The 15,062-nt window shown below is 49.2% G+C and overlaps 6 protein-coding genes across 6 annotated transcripts; 3 read left to right on the top strand and 3 right to left on the bottom strand.

The window, feature by feature from the left end:
• Nucleotides 1-520: 520 nt before the first annotated feature.
• Nucleotides 521-984, bottom strand: VTN00DRAFT_5366 (uncharacterized protein; the record flags this gene model as incomplete). The annotated part of the gene is made up of 2 exons (XM_069431889.1): nt 521-732; nt 927-984. 2 exons carry the CDS (start codon nt 982-984, stop codon nt 521-523), a joined length of 270 nt encoding a protein of 89 aa, XP_069287803.1.
• A 31-nt stretch (nt 985-1,015) lies between these two features.
• Nucleotides 1,016-2,408, bottom strand: VTN00DRAFT_5365 (uncharacterized protein; the record flags this gene model as incomplete). Its single annotated transcript, XM_069431888.1, has 3 exons — nt 1,016-1,830; nt 1,912-2,028; nt 2,381-2,408. 3 exons carry the CDS (start codon nt 2,406-2,408, stop codon nt 1,016-1,018), a joined length of 960 nt encoding a protein of 319 aa, XP_069287802.1.
• A 954-nt stretch (nt 2,409-3,362) lies between these two features.
• VTN00DRAFT_5364 (uncharacterized protein) lies at nt 3,363-4,093 on the bottom strand (the record flags this gene model as incomplete). The annotated part of the gene is made up of 2 exons (XM_069431887.1): nt 3,363-3,896; nt 3,953-4,093. The coding sequence occupies 2 exons, from the start codon at nt 4,091-4,093 to the stop codon at nt 3,363-3,365; spliced, it is 675 nt and encodes a 224-aa protein (XP_069287801.1).
• A 2,178-nt stretch (nt 4,094-6,271) lies between these two features.
• Nucleotides 6,272-7,207, top strand: VTN00DRAFT_5363 (uncharacterized protein; the record flags this gene model as incomplete). The annotated part of the gene is made up of 1 exon (XM_069431886.1): nt 6,272-7,207. One exon carries the CDS (start codon nt 6,272-6,274, stop codon nt 7,205-7,207), a length of 936 nt encoding a protein of 311 aa, XP_069287800.1.
• A 1,329-nt stretch (nt 7,208-8,536) lies between these two features.
• VTN00DRAFT_5362 (uncharacterized protein) lies at nt 8,537-9,110 on the top strand (the record flags this gene model as incomplete). The annotated part of the gene is made up of 3 exons (XM_069431885.1): nt 8,537-8,715; nt 8,886-8,965; nt 9,043-9,110. The coding sequence occupies 3 exons, from the start codon at nt 8,537-8,539 to the stop codon at nt 9,108-9,110; spliced, it is 327 nt and encodes a 108-aa protein (XP_069287799.1).
• A 4,815-nt stretch (nt 9,111-13,925) lies between these two features.
• On the top strand, nt 13,926-14,716 carry VTN00DRAFT_5361 (uncharacterized protein; the record flags this gene model as incomplete). Its single annotated transcript, XM_069431884.1, has 2 exons — nt 13,926-14,159; nt 14,228-14,716. The coding sequence occupies 2 exons, from the start codon at nt 13,926-13,928 to the stop codon at nt 14,714-14,716; spliced, it is 723 nt and encodes a 240-aa protein (XP_069287798.1).
• Between the last annotated feature and the right edge of the window lie 346 nt (nt 14,717-15,062).

Raw genomic sequence — 15,062 nt, 5'->3', positions numbered from 1 at the left:
GAAACTCCGGGAACATATGGATGAGGCTTGCTTGACAAGGTTTCAGATACGACTGCTAGCAAACAGGCGTTTTCTTCGAGGCTCTTGTCGTTGCAGGAATCGCTGTTTGGCTTTCGAGGTCCAGCCCCGTCTTCTGGGAACTCACGTTTCTTCATGTCAAACTTATATTTTCCACGGATGAAATTAAATACAGCTATCCTGGGAATCCTATATCCACACTGAAACTAAGATATTCATCTCATGCATTGCATTATGTTCGCTTATGTATACACTTTTGTTTGCTGGTTATCGACATTGCTGCCACAACGAAGGTAACACGAACCCGCGTGGATTCCACCAGTTAAACTAAAGCAACGAGTCAGCACGTAAAGAAAATACAGAACCAGCGCCTCGAATATTTAAATCGCATAGTCGGAATTCCAACGGTACCGATCCGGGAAAGGGACGAAACATCGCATACGCCGCCCATCTATACACAGTCCTCTGAATAAAGTACGCCCACATGAATTCAAGCAAACATTTAGGTTTTCGCCATAGTTGGGATGCCTTCGGCATTATAAATGCAATGCAGTACTCGTTTCACTGTGCTGCAAATGGTATCTTCCGGTATTCGTGCAAGATAGAAACATTTCGCCATATAAGGGTATCGGAAATGTGGAAGTAGACGAAAAGTGAGGAGCGCATACTTCGCGGTCACAGTTATCTTGTTTTCGGAAGAGTTGATCGCATCCGCTCAATGGATAGCGAGTTTTATCGTGTCCTTTCAGTCTTTTTTTCCTTTTCTGTTCAAAAGGCTCTAAACTGGTCCAGGTCTAGGATCCACCGATCGACGAAGGAAAAAGTCGATGCGCGGTGTCCAGCAACGATGTCCTACCAAAAAGCCATAATAATATCATAAGAGGAAAGTTCGACAGTGATTATATTACCGTCAACATCGTCCCTGAGGTTCGAATCGCTAGTCAGCGAATGATAGAGGCCTGGCATCGTCCGGGGGGCGCCAGTATCGTCCACCTCTTCATTTAGCGTCATTGACCTCATTTTTAACCTGGATGGCCCACTTCATCCTTCCTTCGGTCTCCTTGAGCGAAGCAAGGGCCTGATCGATGATAGTATCATTCCGATGCCCTTGCTCGATTAGCTCTCTGACCGCATCATCCTGCGCCTTCTTATATGCCTCATATTCCTCAAAGAGCTTATCAATACGCTCCCTTCCGGTCTCAATCTCACGGTTTTTCTGAGCCATTATGGCGTCCAGCCGCTCCAATTGAATGTCCTTCTCGTCACTTTGACGTCGCAGGGCGTCAAATTCATCACGAAGAGTGTTGAGCTTTTTCTGAAAGTCGGCCTTTTCTCTGAGCGTAGCTTGCGCCAACGCATCATACTGGGTCCGACTATGGTTTGTGATATCCTGAAGCTCCGCACACTTGCGGTTAAAATCATCCTTAGATTCCGCCATAAGTTGGTGAATTTTGCGTGTCTCCCCCTCGGCGTGCTGCCGTCTATCTTTCTCTCCTTGGATCTCAGCCCGTAATTCCTCGATCTTCCTGTCCTTCCGCGCGATTGATATGAGATTCGTTTCGTTCGATAGTTCCGCATTTCGAAGACGATCCGTCAAGTTCTGCAACTGGATCTTAAGGGCTTCGTTGCTGCGCTGTGTTTCCTCCGCGCGTGAGCGATACAAACTACACTCCCGCGTCAAGCGTGCGATATCCTCCTGCAGGTTGTGTATGACACGGCCCGACTTGCCGGTCGCTGCGTGTCCGACGGCGGAGGACCACTCGTGAGGGGACTCGCCATTGATTTGAGCTGGGGACGAAAGAGTTCTGGCATCTACAGGTAGAAAACAAAGTAGAGTGTAAGCGTCTTGGTGTGCAACCGGCCCGGCTAATCAAAACAGAGGCCAACACTCACCTGAAGGCTCGTTTGTGGATCCATTCTGTCGCTCGGGACTGGATACTTCGAATAGGCCGTTGTACTGGTGCATATTCAAGCGGGTTTCTACATGGGGTAGATTCACACGGGGCACGTCTGCAGCGGGGGACACGAGTATGTCCGAGTCAGTAACCGTCTTGCCTACTCTCAGCAGCTTCTTGGCCCGCCCAAAGCGGGCCATTGTGAATAATCGACTTTCGGGAATAATAAAAGAGACAAAGCGAACGTGGGAAAATGGCAACCAACGGTCGTGGAACCGCGAAGAGAATGACACAAAGAAGGGCGGAAGGAGACACTCTGTACGCTTCCAGATCGGCCACAGAAGCTCCAATTTTCCGTCTCTCTGTGCTTCTGGAATCCGGGGAACCGGTAGATTTGAAAGCGGGGAACAGAGGCAAGAGTGGAAATGGAAGGTGGATGGAATGTGTGCAAAGCAAGATTGACATACCCCTAGAGTCGGTCTTCCACGATCTCATTCGTACCGGATCTGTGTGCTAAATACTCAACATGTGATTTTTAACGCCGAGACATGGCCATATGTTGTAGGAGCAGAGGGATCGTGTGGTGACGCGGAGCAATGCGTTGAGGGCCAGTTGGTGGTGGACAGAAGTTGAGGATAGACGAAGTGCGTACGCGTATCAACGAGCGATAGGACTGATACACTGGTATAAGAGTCTAGAAAGATAAAATATAGGATAAAAGAAAGTAGGAATATGTGGGATCAGAACAAAGACCAGACCGGGCTGTCTATATGGACATAACGACAGACATCCCAGGTCTCTCGGGATGCATGGGAGTGAGACGGAGGATGTGACTAGGGAAAAGGGCAGCCCAGGGACCTGATGTCAGCGTTGTCCGGAAGGACGGCGCAGCAGCCGAAGGCCGATGGTCCATGCACACTAACAGCGGGAACTAAACAAACCAGGTCCCTTTTGTGTCGCACGACGTGCTACACAGCTGATATTAGGCGTCTGCGTTCAGCAGCTCTCACAGTTGAACATCACTCACAGTGCAGCACATGGACCTAAAGCAGATCTATGGGGCATTGGGCTTCTCAGGGATCGACACCAGGGGATGACAAAGAACGGTGTTCGGTGGAGAGTCTGTACACACCTAGTCACAGATAATCTTCATGGCATATCTTGTGACCCTAGAATCTCATTTTGATGATGACCGGTTAATGTATATGATTCCTGGAATTGTGTGTCTATACTTCCTCCTATCCCTAGGGATGATCCTCTCTCACAGGCTCAAAGAGCAGCATGACTTGTATACGTAGTGATAGGGCGCAACACTTCACAAGCTTATGTACATGTGACAAGCATCATATCCCGTTGATTCCAGAGCTTGATAGAGGGAAATTGCACTCCAGGTTCGACTTTTCCCAGGGCTAAAGAATGTCGTTTGATTGAATGGCGGCACCAGACCATCTAAATGAGACACGCAAGAACAACAATAGCTCCTAGAATCTGCGCTAGAGGTCTGGTAAGAGAAGCAGCACTGCCAGTCGCAAGACGAGTTGGGCGAGCCTTTCCAGTCACGGTGGGAGTTGGCGAGCCGGGTTTGTGGTAGGCGGTATGGCTAGGCGGGCTGACTGTAGGTTGATTCAAAGGGCCGTCCCGCGGCACCGAGATAGGATCAGTGCTTAGAGTCGAGGTGGGCGTGGCAGCGATGCGGCTAGGCATATTCGGAGTTGTGAAAGTAGTCGGAGCGGACATCACGCTGACAGCCGAGGATGAGCCAGTGGCCGTGGCCGACGAAATGGATGCGGAGCCTCCAGAAACACTGAACCGTCCTGAGTAGTTGACCTCTCCTCCCTGGAAAATTTGAAAAGTGTAGTCAGCGCCATCTGGGAGGTCGGAAGGGGCTGTCCACTCGAAGGAGCCATCTCTGGCGTCGGTGGTCAGGACTCCGACATGGTCCAGGTTTTCCGGTGGGCCTTTCCGCAGGCTGATAATTGCCGGCTTTCAAGACGTCCGAAATTAGCAAGGCAAGGTATAAGAGGGATTCAGAACCCTACCCTGTCAGTTCTGCCAGCCCATTTTAGAGTTACGGGCTCTCCAACTTTCACGTTCGAAGGCCATTCTGTGAAGACAATGCCTTGTGCAATGACCGAGGTGAGCAAAGCGGCGCTAGCAATGAGAGACGTGAAGAAATGCATAATGGTTATGTCGTGTTCCGATAAACTGCAGAATAATCCAAATTGAAGTGCTGTAGATGGTAAACAGAAGATAAGAATAGTGAAGAGAAGATATGGATGTCACCTATGTTGGTCTCAGGAAGGAGCGAACAGGCATGCAACACTCGCAAGAGCTCTGCCTAGCAGAAAGAACGATTAGAAGATGGGAGAGAGCGAACTGAGTTCCGAAGTAAAAGTAAGAGAGAGAAAGGCAGTCAGCTAGAGAAAAGCAGAAAGAGCCAGACGAAGGCCGTGGCACGCTGGGTCGAGTACGGCCGAAGGGAAATCGACTCCATAACTCACGCACTCAAGAATGTCAGTGGTAACTCAACCAAAAGCTTTTGAAATTCCCCATAGCCTGACTGGTTCGAGTTGTCCTGTGGAGTTCAGCAATCGGATTAGCTCCAGACCAAAGAAGGAAGAGTTAATGACCAGTAGACCGTGGAGTCTGAGGATAACGACTGTTCGGGACGGTCCGCACTCAGTGGACCTCTGGACCGTACTCCAAGAAAGTGCTATTATTCGTGGGAAGAGCAGTGTTTTGGTCTCGCAATGCAGCATTCCAAGGGCTCTGTGTCCTGTTGTGGAAGAGCATGGCGCGCTTGGCTGGTAGCAGCAACAAGTGAAAGAAAAAAAATGAACATGCAGACTACACGCTGAAGAGGAGCTGCTGCAAATTCACAGAAATTGCATTTTATTTCTCCCTTGAGTCTCCGAAGATGTCTTTGAGGAGTCGCACATATCCGGAGCTTCGAGCGATGTAGTTACAGTAGCCGCTGAAACGTGTGGAGACTTCGCGGGGAATCGGGAACCTTGGAATCGTTGATCAGTTGCCGAAAATAATAACTAGCAAGCCAGGGCGTTTAACAAAAGAATCCTGACAAATAACAAGCCTCCTTGGTTGAATGGCACAAAACTCTGAATGAGTTCCTTGCAGGTCACCTATTTTTATTTGCGTTCTTAGCAAATACGTTTAACCTCGTCAGTCATACTTTGCGATACACACTATCACAGTTAATTCAGAGTCGTACTTCACTTATTTAGTGGAACGCCTGCGAGAAGGTGGTATTAACATCGACTTCGGAGGGGCAGATTTTATCTCAGTTTGGGGATTCTATCATCTATCTTAAGAGTGTATGTAGGGAGAAGACTACCATTCAATCTGCAGGGACATGGCTACGGACATGACTTGTAATCGCAGACACACCTGCAGTCGACGATATAGCTTAGAATGCATGTATGTGCTTTGGTACCTAGAATTATTGAAATTTACTTTCATGGCTTACGGAGAAACGACAATATTGGCAGCTAACGGACCTGCTCCTTTGCAAGCTGCAACTGAGGCGATAGTGTTGTCACCATAATGCTTCAGCTGACTTATCACAGGATTGGACTACTAACAGCAGAGGAGATCACTAGTACTGTCACAATTTCTGGTGTGGAACAACTGAGAAGAACGTCTCTGTATTTGCTTTCTGGAAGTTGTTTGTCTCCCTTTCCAAACATGATGGTGTAACGGCGGACCTAAGACTTCTTAGGCGAGGGCTCATTGAGTTTATCTTGAGGACAGAAAGCAAGAGAAAGAGATAGATGAATAGGCCGTTACTAGCAATGTTGCTATCAAAATTGCTATTTGAGTTGACCACGGGGTCCTAATCCCCATGGTTAAAGAGTGTCTTATATACATGCTGAGTTCTGCCCGGAAATACCTATCCGATGGATCATGACTATGGATCATGAGAATGGATCATGGAGGTGGATCGTAGATCTGGATCGTGAGAATGGATCGTAGACGATCCAGTATGGTCACATGACTTCCCCTCATCAGTGATCTCTAGGCTGTGCTGTAACAGATGGCAGCTTCCACTATAGCTATCTCATGTGCTCTTTCCTGGACTGTTAGAATGCTACCAACAGCCTCTCGAAGGTGTGAGACAGCAATCCTTGGTACAAGCATTCCTTTTTGTTTAACAGCTATATCCACAGTTGTTTGGGGACAAACAATTTATTTATCTCTAGAGTTTTATTTCATCAGTCGCTCGTTTTTCTACAAAGCCTCTTTTTTTCCTTTTTAACAATAAGTACGCACATGCTTAATTATTTAGCCTAAATCAAGACATCACTCGTTCTGCACTGCACTCAGACTGCGATCCTCCTCGAATGCAGAGACGCCCGAGCCTTCTATCGAGACGAGGAGCCACGCTTTCGGGACAGGAGCATGAGACCTATGTGCCACCACAACTAACGGAAGAACCACGGAACTTCAAGTTACGGAGATACTATCGCTCGAGAAATGCAAGCAATGGCTCCTCGACCACTCACCCGGATTCCGAAAGAGGTTCACAGCGCCGCTTCACACCTCTGCCCCTGCTACGAGCCCGCAGCGATGCAATGCAGACGCTGGCTGCATGTCGCACAGTGATTTTGTCCCTGGAACTGACCCGCATGCGCAAATCTCGGATCGGCTTTGCGTACTGGATGGCATTTTGGGAGCGGATATACGAACGTCCACTTGCGCGCGTCCTCTGTTCTCGTATCTCCGTTGCCCTTTCCAAGGTCGATGGCCTGTTTCAGGACGCTTCCAAGGAGCTCAACGAGCTTACGTGGAAGGTCGGGAGATCCGTCACGACGGCACAGTCGGAGAGGGAGATTCTGAAGTTGCTGGAGCAGATGGAGATGGACGTGGCGGCCCATCGGAGGCGTAGACGGAAACGCGCTCAGGGCATTCTCAAAAAGCTGAAATCGAGCATCGAAGACATCCCCGTTGACGTCTCCGATGAGTTATTCGACGATCTCAAGCGCGGAATATTCGCCCTGGACGCGTTCTGTGATTACCATCCTGGGGATCCTGAGGCGGAGGAGCGTGATCGTCAACCGGCAGACGAACCGCTGGAGGTGGAGGGCTTCGTCGAGGCAGATCCGCAGCTTGCCTATCGGCCGGGGTTTGGAGCGGAGTTTTACAATGCCATTGAAAGAGCGACCACGCGGTATGAGCAGAACGCTTATACGCACCATTTCGAGCGCTGGGTCAACGAGTGCGACGAGGACTGCATGGAATGGCAATTACCAGACGTCAACGATGACGGCTTTTGGTGAAACAGAGGAGTCTGGACCAGGTCTACCTATGGCTCTCATTTCATGGATGTTGTTGGTATGTGAGCGATGAATATCCATTATGCTCTGGCGGTTAGGAACCAGTAATACCTAATAAATTAGATAGTAGTAAGCTGAATGCACTCTTTGGAGGCTGGGACCTGATTTCCTTTGAAGCGAAGACATCCATTCAAGGAGGTTCTTTAGCTAATAATAGATTGACTGCAATTTTCTCAGCTGCTACTACAACTGTCTGTAAATGCATTATACTACATCCCCTGTCAGGGATTCCAGGACAAGACGAGTATCGACCTTATCAAATATCTCTTCTTAAGACTGTTGTAGCAAAATATGTATCTTCCTTAGTACAAAGTGATTGTAACAGATTCCTCGAGATAGTACAAGCATTCATTCCCCATTTTCTTTTAAGAATAGAATCGATCTTTTTCAACGGATTCGAGACGATTTTTTTTATTATATTCTTTCTTCATTTTACGATATCCTAGAATTGATTAGTCTAATAATATATATATATATATATACATCACCTACCTATCTAACTTATCTAAGCTTCAAGTGGAAGCCTACAGTAGGCAAAAAATCTTCCCTCAAAACGTACGATATATCTCCTCCTCTTTACCGCGAGTCTCTCCCATCTCATCTCTCTCATGTTTGTTCCTGTTCAGTAACCAAGCCCACCATCTGCGCCGTCTCCTTCGACTTGACTCGACCTGATCCTGATCCTCCAGAACGACGACCTGATACTGCCTCGCTACCAGCTCCTGGTTTTGTTCCTGAAGGGACTATCTGCACCGACACCTGGCGAAGTCAAGGCCGCTCGGGAGAATGAGACGGCCGAGAGAGCGCTGGTAGGAATTCGTACGGGATTTTATGTACTGTACAGTATCTTCACGCAGGTTACGGATGAGATGAGAGAGGAGAGCGGGAGGATTATGATCGAGCGAGGGGGGCACTTTGTATCGACGAGGATGAGGATGACGGGCCGAAGAGTCTCCTTTTCTGTACAGTACAGATCCTTTGGATGAGGTACTAAGTGTTGGAACTGAAATTGGAGTATTCGGAGTCCCGATTCCCTCATTCCAAGTTCCTTCTCTTTCCCCCCCCAAACCCAAACAGAACGAGAGAGTCGCTGGCAAAGCGGGACGCAAAAGGAAGCCTTCCACCCCGCCTTACTGATGGTGGTATTCCGACGGAGAGTGTTGCATCAGCTATTTCGTCATCATAACCATCATCTGCTACGATACCTCTGCCAGCAGGGCAAGCGTTAACGACGCGATCCACCCGTCCAAAGCGTCAAGAACTCAAGACCAGATGACCCGTCGTCGGGACATCTTGTCCTCCCTGAAGGCGCTGGCTCGGCCGGGTCCTTCCCAGAAGCGACGATGTGGTGATGTGGTCCATGGTGGAGATGAGACTATGAAGTTGCGGAGACTGTGTACTGTACTGAGGCCAGCCATCATCATGTCCCCAGATGACGAGGACGGAAAAGGGTTCGAACAAATTCAATGAAAGATGAAACCCACTTCTCGCATCTCTGGCTTAAAATCTGTACGTGCTACGTTCTCCGCATATCGCACGTTCGTCTGTGGAGAAAATCTCCTAGGGCTTTGACAGCGGTAAAGTAGGGCTTGTGACGTTCCAGATGGGGCTTTTGCCTTAGCTTATATCGAATCGCTGTCCTGCATGTTCTTGAGGGGGAGACAGCAAGGCTGAAGTCGCGGCGCGGAAGCGACAAGCCAGGTACGTGGAGGTTTGGATCGCGGACACGTGTGCGGCCGGATCGTTTGCATGATTCCGCGAAATTTGACGTTGGGCAGCACAGCAGTTGGCTCGCGGGGTGAACGTTGTCATGAAAGCGATCCAGACTGCTCAAGAGCTATGGTAGTATTCTTTGAATATGGGTCATTCTTGGACGTGGATGGTTCCTGGTGTTGGTATATTAGGAAAAGAATTGGTAATTGTCAAGTATTTTGGATGCAATTGGTGATACGACCTATGTGTGGTTGAAGTATTGCAATGGTGGGGCAGAGGATTTGGTTCTTTGTAGCAGAAGTGGGCAGTTCAGCACTCAAGAGCCTTGTTAGAGGAAATCTATGAACGACTTCCCGACTTACCAGATGGCTGTCTGGTTCATAGTAAAAAATGACACGGGGGATTCGATCAATAGGAGATTAAATCCCAGAGAGCGAGTTAAAAGTAATTTTCAGAAGGAGAAACAGGCATTTGGAAACCTAAATCAGCAACTTCCCTATCTGACCCTCGTCATGCGGCTCTGTTGGCTCTTACCTTTTATGTGCGTCAAAAGTATGCTGCAGCCCTGCTAATTTCTCCCTTGAAGAGAGGACCGTGCGCCCTAGTCACGGTCTTGTTGCGAATACAATTAGGTACCTACCTAGGAAGGTATCTGGGTATTCTCCACAGCATCTCAGGAGCCCTCATTTAGGTATCAAGCTACCAGCTATCGTCGGTGCCTGGATAATACTCCCATTCTTTCAGGCAAGCAGGCAGAATCTGATCTGTCTGACGCAAAGTAGGGGTTGAATTTGTAGTCGGAAGAGAGAATTCAAAAGCAGTCCGGATACAACCCAGCGCTCGCAGCTTTGCATGTACAGTACATACTGGACTGCATGCACGTGGAAGCATGTATGTAGCATCCCTTCCGCAATGTACTCAATCAACATAATAATATGGATATGGATATGTATCATGTACCGAATGTACATGTATCACGGAGGATTTGGTACCCTGGTACCCTGCGCATGACGGACTGTATGCGATATCATCGTGCGATGGCCACTTTGATCAATTATTTATTTATTTTTCTTCCCCTCGAGCCTCCGTCGCGTAGATTATACATAGACAGACCTCGTGAGCTATTGACTCAAACCTATGGAGCGAGAATGTCGAAGGGAGGATAGGATCTATGAATCGTGGTAACGATTATCCGCATCGAGACGACGAAACACTAGAATTGACAGTCATCTGTCATCAGCTTTGTCGATTTTTTTTTCTAATTTTCTTTGCGCAGTGTACCCGGAAATAACAGAAGGGGAAGGCGAATTATGAAAATTTTGACTACCTAATTAGGGTAAGCAACAAGTCCCACTCCCAAATAACCTCAGGTATATGAAACGGAGGGGGTCAATTTTTGCTAGTAATAATCATGTAAACTTCAGGAAAATGATGATGCTCTCAACACAGCCATTGATGATGATGGAAGCAAGAGGCTGGAGTCAGAGTTGCAAGATGAACTTCACGAGTGTATAGACAAAGCAGATGAATTCAGGTACCGTTACACTCAAGAGCCGCCAGTCTCTTGACTGAGGAGACAAGGCAAAGCCGGCATCCAGGGGCTTTCCAAACTCCCTCCAGCAGTCACCAGAGCGAAGGGGTCATGACTCACACGTCTAGGTTCACATCTCGATTAATGCTCCCGCAAGCCAAGAAATCAGCATCTGCATCTAAGCTTAGCCGCGTGCGTCCAATCGCCTCACGGTCAGACTCCGCGACAAATGTTGCCGAGGCAGGCATGGCGTAGAGTACTGTACGTTAGGTAGTCTAGTTAGGCTAGGCTAGGTAAGTGCCTAAGGTTAGGGAGGTAGATCATCGCAGTCAGCAGGATTACCTATGTATGTATGATGTAGTTGAGCAGCTAGCAGTCAATTTCACAATAATAATATTATACGGGTCCCAAAAAGCTGTAAAACATGCAATGGATCAGCAGCAAAGTTTCAGACGTAAGATTGTGATGACAAAAAATAATAAATGGAGTCCACTCACGGCGTGGGCTGCGGGTTGTATTCCTAATGGCAGCAGTGCGTTTTTGGCCTCTCCAGCTTGCAACATTACAAATGTATGTATGTACGCATGTCTGAACAGTTCGTCTGACAGAGGCATCGAATCGAAGTGTCAAAGGTGAAGCGTCCTCCGCGTTGTTGGGCACAAAACCCTAAAAATGCCCTCGAGGGATTGGGGTATGGACTGGAAGGATCCACGCACCCAACAGAGGAAGGCGCTTGTGCACGGAATACCCCTCATGTAGGAATATGCACATACATGAGGTACTCGGTCCTCTATGAACGGTCGTTTGTCCATGCGGATGTGTACCTCGCTATTATCGCGTCGCAGGATTATTATTTTTAATTGATGAAAGCGGGAGGCTTGCCATCCAACGGCCGAGAGAAGGTGGCAAAAACCACTGCATCCTGCTCCGTTACTGCGTACATGAATGTACATCTACGTACTTCCCAATATGAAAGAGTACATCTGGGTACCCCACTTGGCTCCCGCGCGGCCCGTCAGACCTAAGGACGGCCCCGACGGTCCATTTTGAAAGCAGGATTAGTTTGGACCCTAGGCAAGAGTAGCTCTTGTTGCAGGCTGATAGATGGCCGGCGCGGCCTTGCAATTGGATCAGTTCTGCATCCTCACCGCTAGACAAGAAAGCAAAAAAACTGGAGTTGTCTTGGTCGAATTCCTCGCCATCGTCCCTTGTGGATATCGTTTTCTTAGGGCATTTCCTGAAGCTGGTGTTATGGTTTTACACATATTCACGTGCTATATATATACCTTAGTAGGCATGTATGTAAAGTTGACCCTTAGCTATCTGCATCTGCTGTTGTTGCCGTTGTCCTGCTCGTCCATTATCGATGGGTTTATTTCCTGTTTCGTGATGGGCTCCTGTCAGTCGTGTTTCAGCATGCAGGGATCCCGATCCGATTCGCGAATTCTGTTTACTTTAACACCCTTCGAGCTTTGTTTGGCTTTTACCTGATAGGTGACGGTGCAGGTCGCGTCGTCGACTCCAGTGTTCGGATAAATCCCCGTCCAAATCGCCATTGGAGTAACGTGGCACGGTGTCGCTGTATTGAAAGGGGCCTCAGGTAGGGCTTAGATCTTCGGGGCCCTCCATCTCCGAGCTGCTCGAAAAGGGCCCTAATTATGAGTCACGGCAAGCGGAAGCAGTCCATTGGCCGTCCTTATCCAGACATACAGCTTGTATGAGCCGAGTCCCGCCAGATAGGTACCTGTATACTGTACCTAGACAGTACTTAGTATGTGCGATGCGACTGCCTCGTGGTTATGATGTCGAGGCGCATTGATTTCCAGAATGGTGGTCCGACGCAGTCTGCAGGACGAGTAGCTTGTTCATAATCAACTGAAACATAGTAAATGATGTGCGTCTTGACTTTGGACTCACCCGACGTTACGAGCCGAGTAATGAAACACTTTGACGGACCGGTTACGGGGTCTGTAAAACTGCCCGAGGTAGTCGAACGTATCGTCCATTTCACATCGAAAGTTCAAGCCATATTGCTGAACCACAAGAGGCTGTTTGCCTGCCTCAGGCACTTTATCATAAGCCACACAGAGTATCGCTTTGGTGCCAAGACAAAACACACATAGGGCACATGGTACGTCAGATATTTGAAAAAGAAATCAAAAATAGGAAGATGGGTTTCCGTAATCCAAAAAATACAGAAGGTCATATTGCATATCAATTGCATAGTTCTACTAAATTCAGAAGTATAACGAAGCATCTCTCGCTAAGCACGCCTCGTGGTTGTCGTTGATACGATCATAAGTCGTGCTGCAAGGGGAGCGACGCTTTTCCTAATTGCAGCTTTGTCCGAACAATGCGTATACAGCTCTTTGCGAGAACATCACGACGATACTGGAGGAATTTCGTAAAGCATCGTGCCTTAACCTTTTCGAAAACTTGGCCTCAAATCATTCGACAACTCTGTGTTTGAGAGAAGCAGTCTCACTAAAAGAATGCACATTGTTTGCTGTTCCCCTGAGCGGGTTGGCCGAGATCGGTTCTGCATTTCAACGTAGTGATTGATCTCCACTGGATTCGATGGTGCCCCTGCCTCTAATCATAGAAAAAACGGCAGAAAGCGACATGAAACGGACAAGCTCCCTTGAGCCCAACAAGGCGATAAGGAGTCCATAATCGGATCCGAAAGGCTTAGGAAATTAGCATAGTTACTATTGTGTATCTCAAATTAGCCATCTCCTGGGGCTTCCGATAGCGACGACAAGGTCTCTATGCCCTTTCAAGGAGGTTGCTGAACTGACAACTGGATTTCCGAGTCCTAGCCCAACGGAGAAAGCCGTATTGCTGGCATTAAACTGGGGATATCGATGATATGGCATTTCTCCAAACTGCGAGTCATAGATTAGACTGTCTTTTCCCCATCGCGCTTCTATGTGACGAAAGCCGGACCCCGCTATTTTCCAATCCGAGCTTTAACAAATCGTTCACTGCACATGAAGTTGGCTCTTGAAGTGGCGTTCCTCTCCCGCCTGTGCTTGAAGCCATCTGCATGTTAATGCCCCTGGTACAGTCTGAGATAAAATCCATGAACGCGTGGTCGCCATTGACGGGAATATCGCTGGGTGCGGTTGTTTTATAGGGCTGTTCGGTCCACCTGGTAAGGTAATCGGGCCGGCTTGCTGTCCGCTGAACGAATCAGGCAGGATATCATCAGGCGATCAACGGACTCTCCAGAATCAACATCGGCCACAGTACAACTAGGACGCCTGAAGTCTTGCAATGTGCTGAGGCGTCTTGGCGGAACCTGACCGTAATGGTTAGCTTCTTTGAGGAGGAAGGGGTTCACGAATAGCTTCGAGGCTTGATTTGATGCCTCGAGAAGTTAGGATGGTGCCTTACGAGTGAGGAGAGCATGCTGGAATGCGAGCTTCTGATGCACAAGCGCAAGCAGCCAAAGACAGGCTGGCCGCGGTTGACACGCCTGTTCGTAGACGAGAAAATGTCAGACCATCACAACCACCAATGAGCTGGGAAGAAATGCAGCAGCCTGAAGCTTCCTCAGTCTTTCTCTGGTCTTCGACCAGTCGCGGGGCTCTTTTCGTCTATGCATCTGCGTCCGCCGTGCTTCTGCATCGCAGCATCCACCGCCGGCTGGTGTGGCTCTCTCAACAACGATCCGTGGATTGAGCCTATAAGGCAACTAACGCTTCCGGGAAAAGCAGATCATCAGCAGGGACGATGACTCGCGGCCGTGGATCTTCCCCGCGGGCCGGCCCTTCAACCCTGAGAGGGACGATGAACCGATGACGGGCTGTGACCGTACGGTACGGTACGGCGCGGCGTACGGCGTCTGGTACGCCGGTAAGGTTACGAACGCAGGGCCGGCTTCTCCCCGCTGGAGACGTCGCTTCCTTTGCTCCAGCCGGACGGCTCCTTTGGCCCTACCAAGCGTCTCGGATGGAGTACCCGTGCCGGCTTCTATTGTTGTCACCAGAGATCCCATGTTTGGGGTCGATCCTGAAGCACGCGCCAGCCGCCGCCCAGGCTCCCAGGCGCTCCGTCCGGCGCCAAAGAAGACGGGAATGTATCACATTGCCTCTCTGCTGGGGAGCAGACGAGGTCACGCAGGCGGAGCGTCTGGATGGATGACTCTCGCCTGCCATACTCCGGACGGCCAGATGATCGTGGGCGCAAGATGGCTGCGAGCTTAGGCCATACTGGTCCGATACACAAACGCCGGATACGGCCTATCGATAGGGACAATCGGTGGGTTGGACCCTAGGACCCAGGACCCTAAGGGAGATCATGGACCCATCCTGGACCCTGCGGTGGGTGTGTCAATGCGCGACCTGCTCTACGCCGTTCTTGGGCATCATCGACAGGACCCTGAGGCTTCCCCAGCAGCTCGAATCCTCCACGAATGACGCAGGACGCGTGCCTGGGACGGTGTTGGGCAGGGTGTGTCTTCAGCGTCGCAGCAGAGGTGTGCGAGCAAACGGCCTGAACAACAGAAGGTAAAAAAAACGGCGTCAGATACGGTCGTCGTCGCAATCTTGT

The sequence above is a fragment of the Thermoascus crustaceus genome (genome assembly GCF_041956765.1).
Source record: "Thermoascus crustaceus strain CBS 181.67 unplaced genomic scaffold VTN00scaffold_3, whole genome shotgun sequence".
Taxonomy (NCBI): Eukaryota; Fungi; Ascomycota; class Eurotiomycetes; order Eurotiales; family Thermoascaceae; genus Thermoascus; species Thermoascus crustaceus.
The sequence above is the reverse complement of the archived record's forward strand: the minus strand, read 5'-3'. Positions and strand labels throughout refer to the sequence as shown.